This window comes from Cricetulus griseus, chromosome 6, assembly GCF_003668045.3.
Source record: "Cricetulus griseus strain 17A/GY chromosome 6, alternate assembly CriGri-PICRH-1.0, whole genome shotgun sequence".
In the NCBI taxonomy this organism is placed as follows: domain Eukaryota; kingdom Metazoa; phylum Chordata; class Mammalia; order Rodentia; family Cricetidae; genus Cricetulus; species Cricetulus griseus.
In genome coordinates, this window is record NC_048599.1 from 154,856,659 (window position 1) to 154,875,980 (window position 19,322).

The 19,322-nt window shown below is 52.4% G+C and overlaps 1 protein-coding gene across 1 annotated transcript in view; it reads right to left on the reverse strand.

Annotated features, from left to right (window-relative positions):
- Nucleotides 1–1,233: 1,233 nt before the first annotated feature.
- Nucleotides 1,234–19,322, reverse strand: part of Abcc6 (ATP binding cassette subfamily C member 6) — a 42,956-nt gene continuing 24,867 nt past the window's right edge. The window contains exons 19-29 of the mRNA XM_035447112.1: nt 13,666–13,792; nt 12,631–12,838; nt 9,588–9,898; nt 8,704–8,903; nt 7,495–7,621; nt 6,190–6,291; nt 4,981–5,127; nt 4,185–4,343; nt 3,938–4,104; nt 2,099–2,293; nt 1,234–1,827 (exon numbers count right to left, since the gene is read on the reverse strand). Coding sequence (XP_035303003.1) covers nt 1,719–1,827; nt 2,099–2,293; nt 3,938–4,104; nt 4,185–4,343; nt 4,981–5,127; nt 6,190–6,291; nt 7,495–7,621; nt 8,704–8,903; nt 9,588–9,898; nt 12,631–12,838; nt 13,666–13,792 — 1,852 coding nt within the window. The 3' untranslated portion in view covers nt 1,234–1,718. The remainder of the gene's footprint in view (nt 1,828–2,098; nt 2,294–3,937; nt 4,105–4,184; nt 4,344–4,980; nt 5,128–6,189; nt 6,292–7,494; nt 7,622–8,703; nt 8,904–9,587; nt 9,899–12,630; nt 12,839–13,665; nt 13,793–19,322) is intronic.

Here is a 19,322-nt window from a genome sequence, read left to right on the forward strand (position 1 = left end):
GACAGCCAGAGGCTGAGGATGTGTGCCTACGGCCTGCTGGACCTGGTTTCCTGTTCCTCCCACAGGCTGGACCTGGTTGCTGGCAGGCAACCTTGGCTGAAGGTTAATGGGCTGGATCACCCTGCTGGCCTGCCAGGTGCTCCCATGTGTTGGTCATCCTGTGACTCAGGCTCTATTCCCAGACCAAGGTGGGGCCTCTACAGTCTCTCCAGCATCCCCAGGTGGATTCACAGACAGACAGACAGACAGCAGCCTCTGTCCTAGGCCAGCCAGATAAATGGCAGGCCGAGTATTGTGGGCCCATCTCTGGTTCCTCCAGAGCAGGAGTGCCCACAGGACCACTTGAACTGGGTGGTAAGAAGCCCAGGGGAAAGTTGTTACTTGGCCACTGGGTACCCTGTGTCCTCACTTTTCGGCTTCAATTCCCTCTTTTGCACAAAAAAGTAGCCATAGTGATGAGACTGGCTCCTCACATGTCACATGGACAGCCTCAGGATGAGCTGCAGGCAAAGAGGAATCACTCTGGGCTGAAAGGAAAGCCTCAAAACGATGTATCAAGGCATCAGAGAAGCCTCAGGGAAGAGGGAAGAACAGCCCTGTTTCCTAGAAGCAGGTAGCAGTCCTCTCCTCTCCTGACCCCAACGTTGTCACTGCCTATGAATCTATCAGTGAGTCATGGGTGGTACTAGGGTAGATTAAATCAGTGATGTGGTCCCGGGAGACCATGGCAGTATGTGGAAATAGCTTTGCCACAGCTATAGAAGGGCATTTCTGAGAAGAAGTCAAAGATGTTATTCAACCACTATCATGCACAGGACTCACCAGCCCTGGCCCATAGCCAACAGTGTCAGTGATGTGGCTGGTTAACTGTGATGACTCAGGGTGGGTGTGGTGGCCCATGCCTGTCACTCCAGCACTCTGGAAACTCTTGAGTTTGAGGCCAGCCTGAACTCCATAGTGAGAGACCCTTCACTGTTACAATTTTAGGTAGGGTAGAACTGAATCCAGAGCTGGGGATGCCAAGCTTGTCAGGTTTGTCAAGTATACATACAGCGTTGGGTTTGGAACCCACAAACAGGGTGTGGTGTCCTGTAATCTCAGCACTTGGGAGGGGAGGCAGGAGCATCACAGACTCAAGGCCATTCTCAGCTATAAAGAGAGCTCAAGGCTAGCCTGAGCTATGTGAAATTCTGTCTCAAAAAACACTGGATCAATACACAGACGCACAAGCAATAGAGGAAATGTGAACGCAGCTGTTGGAGTCTGCCAGTGTCAGTGTGACACTTGATCTTGTCCTAGCGTTGGACAGGGTGTCACCCCTGAACAAAAAGGGCAGAGGGTCCACGGGTTCTCTCTGTGTGATTTCTTAAAACTGTGTGTAAAATCTACAATGACATCAAAATGAGGAGTTAGGGAAAAATATGCACACCATCACCCAGATTCAGGGTGTCCAGCCTAATTGGCCTAGGGTGGGTGTGGCCTTAAAGTAGAGTTTGAGACTCAGCTGAGAGTCACTGTCCACTTTGGTTGCTCAGGTCAACCTGGGCATTCTGGGTTCTTCTGGTATTTCAATCGTCTGTCATTTTCTCTTTCATCTTTCTCCCAGAGAGGAGTCTAAATTTGATATCCTGTGGAGCCCCAATGGTCCTTGGGTCTCTGCATCCCCAGACACTGCAGGCTCTATGGCTGGCTCGGAGGAGGTTGTCAAGAGTCCCAACTCAGGCAAGGCCTGACTCCTGGGCTAGCCTGTAAAACAGGCCTTTCTGGGCCAGCAGCTGGGCTGGACTGCCACTCTCTGTCACCTGCCCCTCATCCATGACCAGAACCCTGCAAGGAAGACATGGGGCAGTTCTTGTGACAGTTGCTGAGGCCCTCGTCAGCTGAGAACCGAGATCCACTTTAAATTCACTCCCCAGAAGTCTTCCTGATCCTCCCAGATTCTTGGATGCACATTCCTGAGCTGAATGCCTTTCCCTGGGGACTTGGTCATGCTCCCTAGACAAAGGCCCTTCTTGATCCAGGACACATACCAATGAACACATCGCAAGCCTTCCTGGACCTCCTGCCCTGTGCATCACTGTCAGGAGGGCCACCTTACCTGGCACAGTCCATTACAGAGTGTAGGCGGTGAGCAATGAGCAGTACTGTGCACCGACTAAACCAGTGCTCGAGGGCTGCCTGCATCTGCATCTCTGTCCCTGGGTCCACAGAGGCGGTGGCCTCATCCAGGATGAGGATCTGGGTTTTCCGGAGAAGGGCACGTGCCAGGCATAGGAGCTGCTTCTGACCCACACTGTGAATAAGCTGCATTGTTAGGCTACGTAGGTGTCATCAGTTAGTCTAGGCCTGTCTACAAGCAAGCTCTGGGGACAGTGTCTGACAGTGTCTGTATGTGTGTCCCCACCACGAGGGCCCAAGTCTGCAGGGTCTGGGACAGTTCCATTTCTGCTATCTTGGTGTGGGCTGACTGTGGACAAATCATTCACACCTTCTGTGCCTTGGTTTCTTTACCTGTAAAAAGTCTGTGCATTGTGTACACTTGTGGGGACACACGACTGCAGGTCCGTGTGCATGCATGTGTGTGTGTGTGTGTGTGTGTGTGTGTGTGTGTGTAGGCCAGAGGTTGGCATCAGGTGATTGCCTTAGCTACTCTCTACCTTATTAACAGAATAGGGTTGTCTCCATGAACCCAGAGTGGGCTGTCTAAGCTAGTCTGGCTAGCTAGCTTGTTCCAGGGATCCCCTAACTCTGCCTCCTGAGCTTGGAGCTTATAGGCAGCTGCTGAGCCCACCTAGCATTTACATGGGTTCAGGGGATCTGAACTCTGGTCCTCACACTTGCCCTCAGAACTTGCCCCAATCACAACATGCTAAGTGTTTAGCAGATACCAGTCACAGAAGGTGGCTATTGTCCCTTTTTTTTGTTTGTTTGTTTTATTTGTTTGAAACAGTGTCTTACTATTTGGCTCTGGCTGGCTCATTATATAGACCAGGTCTCACACTCACAGAGATCCACCTGCCTCTGCCTCTTGAAAACTAGGATTAAAGGTGTGGAACAGTCTTACTTGGTTTTGGTTTTTTGAGACAATGTCTCACTGGGTAGCCTAGCTGCCTTCAAACTCAAACTTTCTGTTGCAGCCTCCTAAGTGCTGAAATCACAAGCCTGCACCACCAGGATGAGCTATGCATAACCATGCTTCACACTGCTAAGCTATATACATCCAGGGAAGGGCAGGGCTGGAGAGCAGTGCTAGAGCATGTCCACAGCATGCCCAAGGCCCTGCAGTGAAAATTTTTTTTAAAAAGGTACAATGCATCTCCCAAGTCCCTGTTTATGTTATGTGTGTTTCATCCTTAAAATATTTTAGCAAAAGGCTGGAGAGATGGCCTAGTCAAGAAAATGCCTGACATGCAAACATGAGGATCTGAATTCAGATCCCCAATACCCACATAAGAGCTGGGCACAATGGCTTGTATCTGTAATCCCAGCTCCTGGAAGGCAGAGAGAAGACGATCCCTGGGAGCCTATTGGCCAACCAGCCTAGGAGAATCAAAGGGCTTCAGGTTCAGTGAGAGACTTGTCTCAAAACATAAGGTGGGGAGAGGTAGAGGACACCCAAGGTTGACTTTTGACTTTCACACACATTTTAGGGAAAGAACACACACTATCCCTTAGCCACATTGAATCTGAGGTCAGTCAAACATCAAGTATAGTATTTTTGTAGCAAAACAAATACTGAGTGGGACAGAGTCTGGGCTGGGCTTTGCCATGGGGAAAGGAACATGGCCCTGAGATCCCGAGGCCTGGGACTGCAGGAATGGATTGGGACCTGTGTTAGCAGATGGGGGTTGAGGATCCCCTGGAGTACGCTCAGAGCCCAGGCTGTCCCCACCCTTATCCACTTCATTCTGGTCCTGCCACTGGTGGATGGCCATACCTCAGGTCATCTTCCTGGCCCGCACACTCATACTGCAGCTGGCCGGGCAGGCTGGTCACGAACGTCTTGAGCTGCACTGTCTCCAGCGCCGCCCAGATGCCTTCATCCGTGTGCTCCTGAAGCAGGTCCAGGTTCATCCGCAGAGTGCCTGGGAACAGGACAGGGTCCTGGCCAGAGGGATGCTGGGTCGGAACGGCCATGCTGGCTCCCTCTTCCACCACCTCTTTCCCATGGTTCTAGACCTCACCTGAGGGATAATGGTGATTCGGGACCGCAGTGTATGCAGCCCCACATGGGTGATGGGGACCCCGTCAATCCAGATATCACCCTCAGCAGCCTCCTGAAGCCGCAGCAGGCCCCAAGCCAGGGAGGACTTCCCGGCCCCTGTCCTGCCCACGATGCCCACCTGCCAGGCAATAAACGAGTGAAGCCAAGACCAAGCAGGCTTGCCCTGGGTTGGTTCCTGGGTACCTATCATGGGTACCTATTTGAAAGACTTCTTTCTTGCACAAGATTTGTCTCTGTTCTCACCCTCCATTGAGCATGTCCTCTCAGTACAACCACTCTTCCTCCATTCCACCTTCCATTTGGGCTCTCTCTAGCTCTTCCTCCTCTTAACATTTCTGCCCCTTGCTTTTCCTTTATGTCCTAACCACCTCCATCACTCCCGGCTGGCCAGTCCTTCCAGCTCCCCGAGTCCTCCTCTGTATCCTCTTCCACCTGTGTCTTCTCCTTCCAGCCCCTGTTCTTTCTTCTACCCACTGGTCAGTCCATTCATCTTTTGTTTCATTCATTCCCAGTCTTTCTTTCTAGTCATCCCACTTATACATGGGTCTCTTTCTTTCCCACACTCCATCCTCTGTCTGTTTCTTATCCATCCTTCCAGGCAGCCCAACATGCGTCTCATCCAGGGACGTCAAGGTAGACACAGGAAGCCACCCCAGAGGCAGATGGGGTCTGGGAGGTGGAAGCTAAGAGAGCTGGGCAGGGTTTCAGACTTGGAGCCTGGTGCCCACATGATGTAGTTGTGGGTGGATGCTCACCTTCTCTCCTGCATGGATCTTCAGGGACACGCCCTGCACAGCCAGGGGCAGCTCTGGTCGGTGTCTGAGCCCAAAGTCCCGGAATTCAATCTTTCCCCCACTAGGCCAGAGAGGCCGGGCTGCACAAGTGGGCAACCTCCAAGGAGCCTGGGTCAGGGAGTAGGTTGGGCACAGGTCAAAGGAACTATTGTCAAGCTCTTCACAGGTGCCTACCCCTCAGAGTCTCAGCTTCCCACATACCACACTACACCCATCATTTGAAACTCACGGAAGGTCATTCTAGCAGTGTTTCATTGCTTTAAGACAAGGTCTCAGTATATAGCCCAGACTGGCTTCTAACATGCTACATAGCCAAGGCTAGCTTCTAACTTTCCTGTAACCCAGACTAGCCTCCAACTCACTATTTAGTCCAGGCTGGCTTCCAAATCACTGTTTATCCCAGGCTATACCCCAACTCTCTATGTAGCCCAGAATAGCCTCTAACTTGTTATGTAGCTCAAGCTAGGCTCCTGCTTGCTATATGGCCAAGATTGACTACTAACTTACTATGTATCCCAGGATGGCCCCTAACCTGTTATGTAGTCCAGGGTAACTTCAATATTTTCTACCAGAGTAGCTTCTCACGATGTAGCTCAGACTAGCCTTAAACTCACTACACAGACAAGGCTGTCTTCCACCTAGCAGCTATCCTCTTGCCTCAACTTCCTGATTGCTGAGGTTTACTTGTGAGCTGTTGTGCCCAGCTTGATGCCATGTCATTTACCTTGATGCTCTTTTCCTGTGGCATTGCTGCTATATTCCTGAAGTGTCATGTGCTACTGGCCTGTCCTCAGCACACCGTAGCTGTGTGGTTGCTCTGTTCCTGGCTTTCTGCTAAGTTAAGATGTCACTACAACACCATTGTTCTTGGCTTGGGTGACAGTCTTGCCCTGTCCTATGCCCTGCCGCATGGCTGGAGCATGGCTGTCACTTTAAGGTCTTCACTAGGCTGAGGGAATGCCCTTCCTGCTGTTGCAGTGACAGTATCACTAGTGCTTGTCACTCAAATGAGTGACCTGCCTGCTCCAGCAAGAAACCAGGACTTTAAACCCTTGGCTCTCTCTGTCACCCTGGCTGTGACTCTAGCTCCCACGGATGCTGCTTTGTGGGAAAGGAAGGGATAGGCATCACCCTGGACCACTGTCCCTCATCCCATCTCCCCACTGTCACCTCTTTGGGGATGTGAGCATAGTCCTGAATGCGCTCCACCGCCACCATGCTGTTCTCTAGATCTGTCCAGCTTCGGACCACCCACTGCAGAGTCTGTGTCACCTGGGTTGAGAAGACAACTCAGTTGGGCTCTGGGCTCTCCTCCGACCTCCTCCCTAGTCAAGTGCCAGGAAAGGCAGATAAAGAGGGACTGTAGGAGCAGGGAAGTTGAACCCAGTAGGAACTGGGCCCTCAGGGATGGGACTTGGCTTTGGCCAATAAGATAGTGAATAGAGCAAGTCAAATTCAATGGCCAAATTCAATGACCCTAATCAGAGAGACAGGACCAGAGAGGGTGCCTGGCCTTTCCAGGACATACAGCAAGACCTGGGTCTGTGGGTTCCATTCAGGCAGCATCCACAGTAGTGCTGGGCCTCCCCTGATTTCCATCCCATTGAGCCTCCAAGTGCCTTGCCAGGACCTATGAGCACTTCTACGGCTGGCCCTGCCCTCCTTTGTCTCCCTCTTCTGGCTCATACTCTCCAGCTGTGCCTACCTGACACAGCAGGGACAGCCTGCCATTTGCCCCTGCCATGATCTTTTCTGCTGCTGCTGGTTCTGCCCAGAGCACTGACCCCCAAAGGAAATGATCAGTAGTTTATGAAGAAGCTGGTAGAGCAACACCTTCAACTGACACTGCTGTGCAGATGAGACAGTGTGTGTGTGTGTAAGACTGTATGTGAGTGTGTGCAAGATACAGGGTAACAGTGTAAGAGAAGAGTGTGTGTAAGAGTGCAAAATACAGTATAAGATGGTATTGTGTAAGAGAGGTGGCAGTGTGTGTAAGACTGTGTATAGACACTGCAAGAGACAGTGTGTGTGTGTGTGTGTGTGAGAGAGAGAGAGAGAGAGAGAGAGAGAGAGAGAGAGAGAGAATGTGTGTGTTAAGAGTGTGTGAGTGTAAGAGATCGTGTATAAATGTGCATGTATGTGTGAGAGAGTGTGTATGTGTGAGTTCATGGACACAGATATTCTAACCCAACATTGCATATTATCAAGTGCTAACAACAAACACTCCATTGAAAACCTGCTCTCAACACTCTTCTCCTGTCTCAGCTAATTGGACGTGGCAGAGTGCTGGCTCATTACTTGGATGGGCACACAGAGGGTCTTGAGCCACTTGCTTGAGGTCACACAAGGTTCCCTGAAAACTATACTTCCCTAGCACTGAGCAGTGGAGACTTGGAGCCCCAGGAAATACTGCAATGGAGGTCCATCTGTCTCTGCTCTGTCCCATCTCCAGCCAGGGGTGGGGTGCCGGATTACCTGGAGGGCAGCGGAGATGGAGAAGCCCACCAGGCCGGCACTCAGATGAGCCTTGCTCAGCACAGCACACATAGTGGCCACGAACACCAGGCCATTCCCCAGGAGCTCCAGGTTGGCAGCCAACCACCTGTAAAGGGAAGCAGGGCTCAGTGGGACCAGCAGGACACACTTCTCTGGCTATAGTAAACACTCAGCACCCACTGGGAGCCACAAGGAGAGATAACATTATTCGTCTTGCCTAGTGACCCAGCCGAGGGCCTGGCATGTTCCACAGAGCTTCCTGTTTTGGAGATGTCCCCTCCCTGGTGAGTGTGTGGCTACATGCACACACATGTGTGTAAGCCAGAGGACAATCTTAATTGTCACTTGTTGTTTTACCTTCAACACAGTGGCTGCACCTTAATCTAGTGTTTTTCTTGCCAGCCAAATCATTTAATGTAACCAGCTGTTGTCACCATTAGGAGTCCTGGGCTCCGTGGGGACAGGGATCTTGTTTTCTTATTCCTGGCTCTAGCTCCAGTCGTAGTTCAGCATGAAGTATGTTCTCAACAGATACATTCTGAATGGATAGATGCAGCATACCACTCTCACTGAGTTCTGTTCTACAATAATTCATTTAACAGATAGTGGGCATGTAATATGAGCCAGGCATGTTCAAGGAGCCTGGGACCTATCATGTTGCTGGGAGCCTCACATATGCTGCCTGGTCCTCCTGCTACAAGAGGAGAAGATAACTGCTTCCATTTGACAGCTGAGGAAACTGAGGCTCAAGAAAGGCTGGAGCAGTGCCAGGCATGTAGTAAGCATGTTACAAGTACTCTTTGTAACCATTTAATCCTTAAAGCCACCTTGAGTGTGACAGCAGTTGAATAAGTAGGCTCAGAGAGGTTGTGTGACTTGTCCAGGGTCTATCGGCTTGAAAACACCAGAGTTGGAAGTTGAACCCAGGTCTTGCTCTTGCTTACTCCCCCAAAGGAGATTAAGGATGCTTGATACCAGCTCACCAAGGAAACAGAGGTTGGTACTGTTGTCTGGCAATCATACCTCTTTCTGTACCTCCAACTCACTGGATGTCAGGGACTCAGCCTCAGATTGTCCCCAGCTTGTAGGACTGTGCTCAAGCTATTTGACCCTTCTAACCACGCAGTTTGACTCTACTCTTTCGGGGAGGGGATTTCCAGGTCTGCTCTCGTCCCCGGCTCTTCCTACCTGTCAGCCACCAGTCGTGGGAAACTGACCCTCTGGTTCTCATCCATAAGGGCGTGGTGCTGGGCCATGAAGGGTTCCTGGGCCTGGAAGGCCCTGACCACCAGACTGCCCTGGAAGGTCTCAGCCATATGGGAACACACAGATGAGTAGCTTGCAGATTCCAGGCGCCTCAGCTGGCAAGATGTGGCCACATAGAGGCTCTGTGGTGGGAGAGGGGAGGAGGGACAGAGACACAGAGAAGGAGCTCTTAGAGTACAAGGAGCAGCAGGTGTCCTCTGCTGTCTGCCTGCTTTGAGCCACCTGCTTGGTGGTGAGGCAGAGCAGCAGGCAACTGAGGTCAGCACACTTGGCCCCTGGCAAAAGTGTGTACAAATTGAGGTCTGGCTGAGTCGCTCTGAGCTTCTCAGTGACCGGCAGGCAGAGTGCTCCATGCGCCCAGACTGCCAGGCTATGTGTCCACTTGGGCAGCAAAGCTCTGCAGTATGCTTCTGCTTCCCAGAGTGCTGGGATTACATCAGTGTCTCATGTCCCACCACTCCAGGCTCAGATTCTGATCTCTGCGTTAGGCCACTTTCTGGCCCTGGCAAAGGAAAACAGACATCTTAACACAATATAATCTGGGCCGTGCAGTGCAGTGCTGTGCCTTGCAGTGTACAAATGGGATGAGGGGACACTGCAACAGAAAGACCTGAAGTTAGACACGAAGAACTCTAGGGAGTGCCTGAGAGACAGAAACAAGTGTGCATTATACAGGGTGGGGGTGAGCTTCCAGCCTCCCCATTCTGTGGTGCCCAGCTGCAGACCCTCTCCCACCAAGCCTTGCCCAGAGGCAGGGGACTGACAGAAGAGACCTCAGCTAGACTGGGGCTCTGAGCTCTCCATACCTGAAACCCAGTGTAGAGCAGCATGAGTGGCAGGATGGCCACAATGGCCAGAGGTGTGGCCATTGACACTGCCAGGCCAACCTCCAGGAGGCCGAAGGTGTAGGTCAGCAGGGACCTCAGCTTGTCTGGGATGTCCACATCCACCGTGTCCGTCTCCTTGGAGAAGCGGTTCAGCAGTCTCCCGATAGGGGTGCACTCAAAAAAGCCGATGGGAGAGCGAACTATGTCCCACAAGAGGTTCTGGAAAAGCAGGCCTGAGGCCCGGACCCCACCGAGGAACACCGCAGCCATGGAGGCAAACAGTCCGATGGCTGCAGGGGGGAGTTGGAGTGGAACCTGCTGATGGCCTGGGGCAGGTCTCCCAGAACCCGGTGACTATCGAATGATGGGATAGACCCAGTGCTAGGGGGTCGAATAGTGTCTCCCCAAACTCATGCCCACCCCAACCTCCAATTGCAACCTTATCTAGAAAACTGAGCTTCAGCCAGGTGGTGGTGGCTCAAGCCTTTAATCCCAGCGCTCGGGAGACAGAGGCAGGCGGATCTCTGTGAGTTCGAGGCCAGCCTGGTCTCCAGAGTGAGTGCCAGGATAGGCTCCAAAGCTACACAGAGAAACCCTGTCTCAGAAAACAAAACAAAAACAAACAAAAAGAAATAGGTACAATAAAAGAATATTCTAGATTTTGGGTGGGGACTACACCTGTATCCGTCTAAGAACTGGGCATAGACGGGAGACAAATGCACAGATAGAGACTGGAGTGGACGGCCACAACTAAGGGGACCAAGAGGTCAAGAAGTTGCCAGAAGCTGGGGAAGAGGCTGCAAGGTAAGGTACTACTGCCAAAGGGACGCTATTGTTAATCATGGTCCCCCAGTACAATGTAGGCAGTCACTTGACTCCGCTAGCCAGTCAAAACACACCAGCAACAGGGGTCGCTGTGATTGGTTCATGATGGTCACCCGACCTGTAAAGGGCCAATTCAGAACCTTCCCTGGTGGATGAAGGCTGAGCTGGAGCTAAATTCTATGTGTTGGGGATACTGAGGTGACCTATTGCAAGCAGGGTGCTACTGGGTCTTTGGCGCCTGCTCCCAAGGTCTCCCCTAGTCTCCTTCAGGAACCAGCTCCTCCTGGTGACTGGGTTTAAGATGGTCTACCTAAGTGTTGTGGGAGAATACATTTCTGTGATTCTATAGACTGTCTAGTTTACAGCTGTGTTTTGTTTCTTTTGAGATGGGGGTCTCATGTAGCCCAAGCTAGCTTTGAACTTGTAATATAGCAGATGTATAATTTTGAATTCCACATTCCCTTGCCTTCACCTCTGGAGTGCTGAGAATTCAGGGGTGTGCCGCCACCCCAGGCTAGCCCGAGGTAGCCAACACGCATCTGTGTGTTTTCCAAATGGTAGTTCAAGTTCATCCCAGCCTGGCCGACTGACAGCTTGCTCTAGTAGATTAAGTGACCATCTGCATTCAAGTAGCCTTTCCAGCCGAGGCAGACTAAGGTCAGGGAAGCTCATGGTGTCTTGCTGATGAGGCTGCAGTCCTAGTAAGTCATGCTGAAGGTGTTTTCTGTTTGCAATGCTGGGAACTGAGCCCAGGGCCTCACACATACTAGGCGAGCATTCTACACTAAGCCATATCCACAGACGCCTCCCCCTTTACTTAAAATTACACTTGTTTAATGTGTGCATATGTCCATGCTATAGTATTATGAAGAAGTCAGAAGACAACTTGGAGTCTGATTTCTTCTACCACATGGCTTCCAAGAGTTAAACTCAAGTCAACAGGTTTGATGGCAGGCAAATCATCTCCCAAATCATCTCCCTGGTCCCCGTTTTAACTTATTTTGAGATTGTACCTCACTAAATTACCTGGGTTGTCCTTAAGCCCAGGATAGTCTTAAACTTGCACCCATTATATCTTCAGCCTCCCGAGTAGCTGGGGTTATAGGAGTGTGTCACTATTTCTGTCGAGCTCAAATACCTTTCACGATGGGGCCAAACCCACATGTTGAGCAGCATTTTCTTTTGACTGTGGCCACATTTGAAGTGTAAGGGAGTCAGGGTCTAAGGACACTGGGGAAACTGGAATTGGGAGGAAGAGGCTATACAAGGGAGCCACAGATGATCCTTGCAGGGAAAATGAATGGCCAGTAGCCGAGTGTGTAGATTGTGAGGACTTCTACATCAACCATAAAGCAGTGCCACTCCACATAAAGTCACAGTATTGGCTTAGTCAATGTCCTTGATGCACTGTGGCCATATCCCTTTGTGGCCTGGTGTTCTTGGCAGAAGACACCTTTGTCCTTTGCACCTTGCCTCATGGCAGAGGTGAGCCTGCCATTACTTAAGGAATCATAGTTATTTTAATAGAAGGAGTTGAGTGTGCCATACACACCTGCGATTCCAGCATTTGGGAGGTAAGTCGGGGATCTTGAGTTTGAGGTCAGCCTGGACTCTGAGGAAAGACTGCCTCAAACTGAACAATAAATTAAGCTGGGCTGGTGAGAAGGCTCAGCAGGAGAAAGACTTGCTGCCAGGGCCGATGGCTTGAGCACACACTAACCCTGGGATCTGCGTGGGACAAGGAGAAAACCCACTCCTGCAAGTGTGACCAGATGTGTGCTGTGGTGTCCATGTGTCCATGCACACACAGAAAATAAGTAAATAAACAAGCAAATGCTTTTTAAAAGTATCCAAAAGAAAGGCAGAAAATGGAGGCAGTGAAAGGGGCAGTAAGCGTGCACTGTGGAAGCGAGCACTGTGGCTGGGGCTGAGGTGTGATGAGTGTGGGAGGGAGTGTGGCCGGGACTGAGGTGTGATGAGTGTGACTGTGTCTGGAGGCTTGGGGTGGGAGATTGAGGTCATTAGCTGACTAACTTCAGAGATGCCTTCTTATTAGGGGACTGTCCCCAGGCCCTCATTCCCTCCAGGCCACCTTAAAGACCTAGCGATAGTTGGTCCTAGGATGTTCTAGGCAGACATTCAAGGACAGGAGGGGCTGGGGTGGGAGACAGAGCTTGGGCTCACTGACACAGGGTACCTTGGAGACAGCCAAGCAGTCCAAAGACCCAGCCACGCAGGGCTGCATGCATCTGCCGCCCATCCACAACTGGGTCATCGGCCCAGAGGCTCAGCCAGTAGCTCTGGCAGAAGGATGCCACTTGCTGGCAGAGGAAGAGGAACAGGGTGTAGGTGCAGAGGGGTGTGCCCACTGCCTGCAGGTAGCTCAGGTACGTGGTGGCCTTCACCTATAAGACATGTAGAGGAGGGGTGGCAGAGAAGGGGATGAGAGGGAGGGAGTTGGGTCTAGGTCAGGCCAATTTCCCAAAGGCATCATTGGCAAAGCCTCACTGGGCATGCCATCTCCCCTGCAGACCTCAGGCCTCTTCTGCTATAGACCGATGTGGGTCATGGGAAGCTGTAGCTACCAGCTGATCTGGGTGGGTAGGTGAAGAAAGGGCTGGTGAGGGGAGACATACATGGGTTAGGGATAAGATGGGCTGAGGACAAAGGCAGGGAGGTATGGAAGAAGAGAAATGATAGTATATACTTCAGATTTGGGCTGCTCTAGACTGCAGTGTTGGTCATAGAGACAAGGATCAACCTATACATCCTGGCTCCTTCGTCTTTAAAATGAGGCTATTACTGCCAGGAGGTGGTGGTTTATACCTTTAATCCCAGCACTCAGGAGGCAGAGGCAGAGGCAGAGGCAGAGGCAGAGGCAGAGGCAGAGGCAGAGGCAGAATCTCTGTGAGTTCAAGGCCAGCCTGGTCTACACAGTGAGTTCTAGGACAGCCAGAGCTACACAGAGAGACCATGTCTCTAAAAACAAAAACAAAGAAAGAAAGAGGGGGGAGGGAGAGAGGGTGGAAGGAGGGAAGGAAGGAGGGAAGGAAGGAAGGAAGAAAAGAGAGGCTATTATCATCTAGCTTTCAGGGGTGCAGGTGGGGGAGGTGGAGATTGTAAGGATTATGAAACAGGAAGGGTTAGTATCCTATTTGACCCATAGTAGGTGCTTGAGGAAGTTGAGTGCCCTTTGCAGTGTGTAGACTGAAGCAGGAGCATTGGTGGTTACCCGGCCATACTGCACGCTGTCCTCTCCTGCTGTCAGTCCTGTCCCCTTAAGGTCATTCAGAGAAGGCTCTGCCTGTGCCTCTGAAGTGGTGCTGTCCTTCACAGGGGCTGACTCAATGGACCTGAGCCTGTCATTTAGAGAAAATCATGACATGTTAGTGTATCTTCCCATGGGGGACCATGAGCTTCAGGTGTCAGCCAGTGAGCTCTGCAGTATTCTTTCTAGGTCTTCATTCATTCACCCAGGAAGGAAGGTATGGGGAGGAAGGGAGGAGGAAGGTATGCATGGATGGATGAATAGAAAAGTGGGTGGGTAGATACATGGGTGGATGCATGGATGGATGCATGCGTGGATTCATGGATTAATACATGGGTGGACACATGGATGCATGGATGGATGCATGCGTGGATGCATGCGTGGATGCATGGATGGATGCATGATCCAGGCACCATATTTCCCTCCTACATGGTAACCAACTCCATCATTCTAGAGTCAGACAAGCCTGTCTCCCGATGCCATTTCTTGAAATGAAACAGTTGTCTGAATGGGGAACTCTGTCTTCCAAAGTTTCACTTTGGCCTAAGTTGTTTTTGTTTGTTTGTTTGTTTATCAAGACAGGGTTTCTCTGTGTAGCTTTGGAGGCTGTCCTGGAACTCGCTCTGTAGACCAGGCTGGTCTCGAACTCACAGAAATCTGCCTGCCTCCGCTTCCTGAGTGCTGGGATTAAAGGCATGCGCACCACCACCCAGCCTGGCCTAAGTTTTGTTCCAGTTGTTTTCCCTCTGCAGTTTGCCCTAGACACATCAGTCCACCTTATATGAATGTCAGGGTTTTTTTTGCATTCTTATACTAAAGATATTTGTATTTCTGTCATCTATGGAAGTGTGGACTGATTTAGCTTCTCTGTGCTTCAATTTCCTTAGCTAAAAAATGGGGATAGCTATCTTTTATTACCTGTTCATTGTCTCCCTAGCATTTATCAATCATTTGTCTCCCATAAATCATCTATCCATCCATTTGTGCTTCTTTCCTTTCCTCCACCATGCACCTCAGCATCCTTCCATTGGTTCACTCATCCATGCGTCTAACCATCCGTCCTCCCACTCATCCATGCGTCTAACCATCCGTCCTCCCACTCATCCATGCGTCTAACCATCCGTCCTCCCACTCATCCATGCGTCTAACCACCCGTCCTCCCACTCATCCATGCGCATCCATCCTCCCACTCATCCATGCGTCTAACCATCCGTCCTCCCACTCATCCATGCGTCTAACCATCCGTCCTCCCACTCATCCATGCGTCTCCGTCCTCCCACTCATCCATGCGTCTAACCATCCGTCCTCCCACTCATCCATGCGTCTAACCACCCGTCCTCCCACTCATCCATGCGTCCTCCCACTCATCCATGCGTCTAACCATCCATCCTCCCACTCATCATGCGTCTAACCATCCGTCCTCCCACTCATCCATGCGTCCTCCCACTCATCCATGCGTCTAACCATCCGTCCTCCCACTCATCCATGCGTCTAACCATCCACTCCCACTCCATGCGTCTAACCATCCGTCCTCCCACTCATCCATGCGTCTAACCATCCGTCCTCCCACTCATCCATGCGTCCTCCCACTCATCCATGCGTCCTCCCACTCATCCATGCGTCTAACCATCCGTCCTCCCACTCATCCATGCGTCTAACCATCCGTCCTCCCACTCATCCATGCGTCTAACCATCCGTCCTCCCACTCATCCATGCGTCTAACCATCCGTCCTCCCACTCATCCATGCGTCTAACCATCCGTCCTCCCACTCATCCATGCGTCTAACCATCCGTCCTCCCACTCATCCATGCGTCTAACCATCCGTCCTCCCACTCATCCATGCGTCTAACCATCCGTCCTCCCACTCATCCATGCGTCTAACCACCCGTCCTCCCACTCATCCATGCGTCTAACCACCCATCCTCCCACTCATCCATGCGTCTAACCATCCATCCTCCCACTCATCCATGCGTCTAACCATCCGTCCTCCCACTCATCCATGCGTCTAACCATCCGTCCTCCCACTCATCCATGCGTCTAACCATCCGTCCTCCCACTCATCCATGCGTCCTCCCACTCATCCATGCGTCTAACCATCCGTCCTCCCACTCATCCATGCGTCTACTCATCCATCCGTCCTCCCACTCATCCATGCGTCTAACCATCCGTCCTCCCACTCATCCATGCGTCCTCCCACTCATCCATGCGTCTAACCATCCGTCCTCCCACTCATCCATGCGCGTCCTCCCACTCATCCATCCGTCCTCCCACTCATCCATGCGTCTAACCATCCGTCCTCCCACTCATCCATGCGTCTATCCTCCCACTCATCCATGCGTCCTCCCACTCATCCATGCGTCTAACCATCCGTCCTCCCACTCCATCCATGCGTCTAACCATCCGTCCTCCCACTCATCCATGCGCGTCCTCCCACTCATCCAACCATCCGTCCTCCCACTCATCCATGCGTCTAACCATCCGTCCTCCCACTCATCCATGCGTCTCCGTCCTCCCACTCATCCATGCGTCTAACTCATCCATGCGTCCTCCCCACTCATCCATGCGTCTAACCATCCGTCCTCCCACTCATCCATGCGTCTAACCATCCGTCCTCCCACTCATCCATGCGTCTAACCATCCGTCCTCCCACTCATCCATGCGTCTAACCATCCGTCCTCCCACTCATCCATGCGTCTCCGTCCTCCCACTCATCCATGCGTCTATCCTCCCACTCATCCATGCGTCCTCCCACTCATCCATGCGTCTAACCATCCGTCCTCCCACTCATCCATGCGTCTAACCATCCGTCCTCCCACTCATCCATGCGTCTAACCATCCGTCCTCCCACTCATCCATGCGTCTAACCATCCGTCCCCACTCATCCATGCGTCTAACCATCCGTCCTCCCACTCATCCATGCGTCTAACCATCCATCCTCCCACTCATCCATGCGTCTAACCATCCATCCTCCCACTCATCCATGCGTCTAACCATCCGTCCTCCCACTCATCCATGCGTCTAACCATCCGTCCTCCCACTCATCCATGCGTCTCCGTCCCACTCATCCATGCGTCCTCCCACTCATCCATGCGTCTCCGTCCTCCCACTCATCCATGCGTCTCCGTCCTCCCACTCATCCATGCGTCCGTCCTACTCATCCATGCGTCTCCGTCCTCCCACTCATCCATGCGTCTAACCATCCGTCCTCCCACTCATCCATGCGTCTAACCATCCGTCCTCCCACTCATCCATGCGTCTAACCATCCGTCCTCCCACTCATCCATGCGTCTCCGTCCTCCCACTCATCCATGCGTCTAACCATCCGTCCTCCCACTCATCCATGCGTCTAACCATCCGTCCTCCCACTCATCCATGCGTCTAACCATCCGTCCTCCCACTCATCCATGCGTCTAACCATCCGTCCTCCCACTCATCCATGCGTCTCCGTCCTCCCACTCATCCATGCGTCTAACCATCCGTCCTCCCACTCATCCATGTCTAACCATCCGTCCTCCCACTCATCCATGCGTCCCACTCATCCATGCGTCTAACCATCCGTCCTCCCACTCATCCATGCGTCTCCGTCCTCCCACTCATCCATGCGTCTAACCATCCGTCCTCCCACTCATCCATGCGTCTAACCATCCGTCCTCCCACTCATCCATGCGTCTAACCATCCGTCCTCCCACTCATCCATGCGTCTAACCATCCGTCCTCCCACTCATCCATGCGTCCTCCCACTCATCCATCCGTCCTCCCACTCATCCATGCGTCTAACCATCCGTCCTCCCACTCATCCATGCGTCTCCGTCCTCCCACTCATCCATGCGTCTAACCATCCGTCCTCCCACTCATCCATGCGTCTAACCATCCGTCCTCCCACTCATCCATCCGTCCTCCCACTCATCCATGCGTCTAACCATCCGTCCTCCCACTCATCCATGCGTCTAACCATCCGTCCTCCCACTCATCCATGCGTCTAACCATCCGTCCTCCCACTCTCATCCATGCGTCTAACCATCCGTCCTCCCACTCATCCATGCGTCCCACTCATCCATGCGTCTAACCATCCGTCCTCCCACTCATCCATGCGTCTAACCATCCGTCCTCCCACATCCATCCATGCGTCTAACCATCCGTCCTCCCACTCATCCATGCGTCTAACCATCCGTCCTCCCACTCATCCATGCGTCTAACCATCCGTCCTCCCACTCATCCCGTCCTCCCACTCATCCATGCGTCTAACCATCCGTCCTCCCACTCATCCATGCGTCCGTCCACTCATCCATGCGTCTAACCATCCGTCCTCCCACTCATCCATGCGTCTAACCATCCGTCCTCCCACTCATCCATGCGTCTAACCATCCGTCCTCCCACTCATCCATGCGTCTAACCATCCGTCCTCCCACTCATCCATGCGTCTAACCATCCGTCCTCCCACTCATCCATGCGTCTAACCATCCGTCCTCCCACTCATCCATGCGTCTAACCATCCGTCCTCCCACTCATCCCGTCCTCCCACTCATCCATGCGTCTAACCATCCGTCCTCCCACTCATCCATGCGTCTAACCATCCGTCCTCCCACTCATCCATGCGTCTAACCATCCGTCCTCCCACTCATCCATGCGTCTAACCATCCGTCCTCCCACTCATCCATGCGTCTAACCATCCGTCCTCCCACTCATCCATGCGTCTCCGTCCTCCCACTCATCCATGCGTCTAACTCATCCCGTCCTCCCACTCATCCATGCGTCTAACCATCCGTCCTCCCACTCATCCATGCGTCTAACCATCCGTCCTCCCACTCATCCATGCGTCTAACCAACTCATCCGTCCTCCCACTCATCCATGCGTCTAACCATCCGTCCTCCCACTCATCCATGCGTCTAACCATCCGTCCTCCCACTCATCCATGCGTCTCCATGCATGTCTAACCATCCGTCCTCCCACTCATCCATGCGTCTAACCACCCGTCCTCCCACTCATCCATGCGTCTAACCATCCGTCCTCCCACTCATCCATGCGTCTAACCATCCGTCCTCCCACTCATCCATGCGTCTAACCATCCGTCCTCCCACTCATCCATGCGTCTAACCATCCGTCCTCCTACTCATCCATGCGTCTAACCACCCGTCCTCCCACTCATCCATGCGTCTAACCATCCGTCCTCCCACTCATCCATGCGTCTAACCATCCGTCCTCCCACTCATCCATGCGTCTAACCATCCGTCCTCCCACTCATCCATGCGTCTAACCACCCGTCCTCCCACTCATCCATGCGTCTAACCATCCGTCCTCCCACTCATCCATGCGTCTAACCATCCGTCCTCCCACTCATCCATGCGTCTAACCATCCGTCCTCCCACTCATCCATGCGTCTAACCATCCGTCCTCCCACTCATCCATGCGTCTAACCATCCGTCCTCCCACTCATCCATGCGTCTAACCATCCGTCCTCCCACTCATCCATGCGTCTAACCATCCGTCCTCCCACTCATCCATGCGTCTAACCACCCGTCCTCCCACTCATCCATGCGTCTAACCATCCGTCCTCCCACTCATCCATGCGTCTAACCATCCGTCCTCCCACTCATCCATGCGTCTAACCATCCGTCCTCC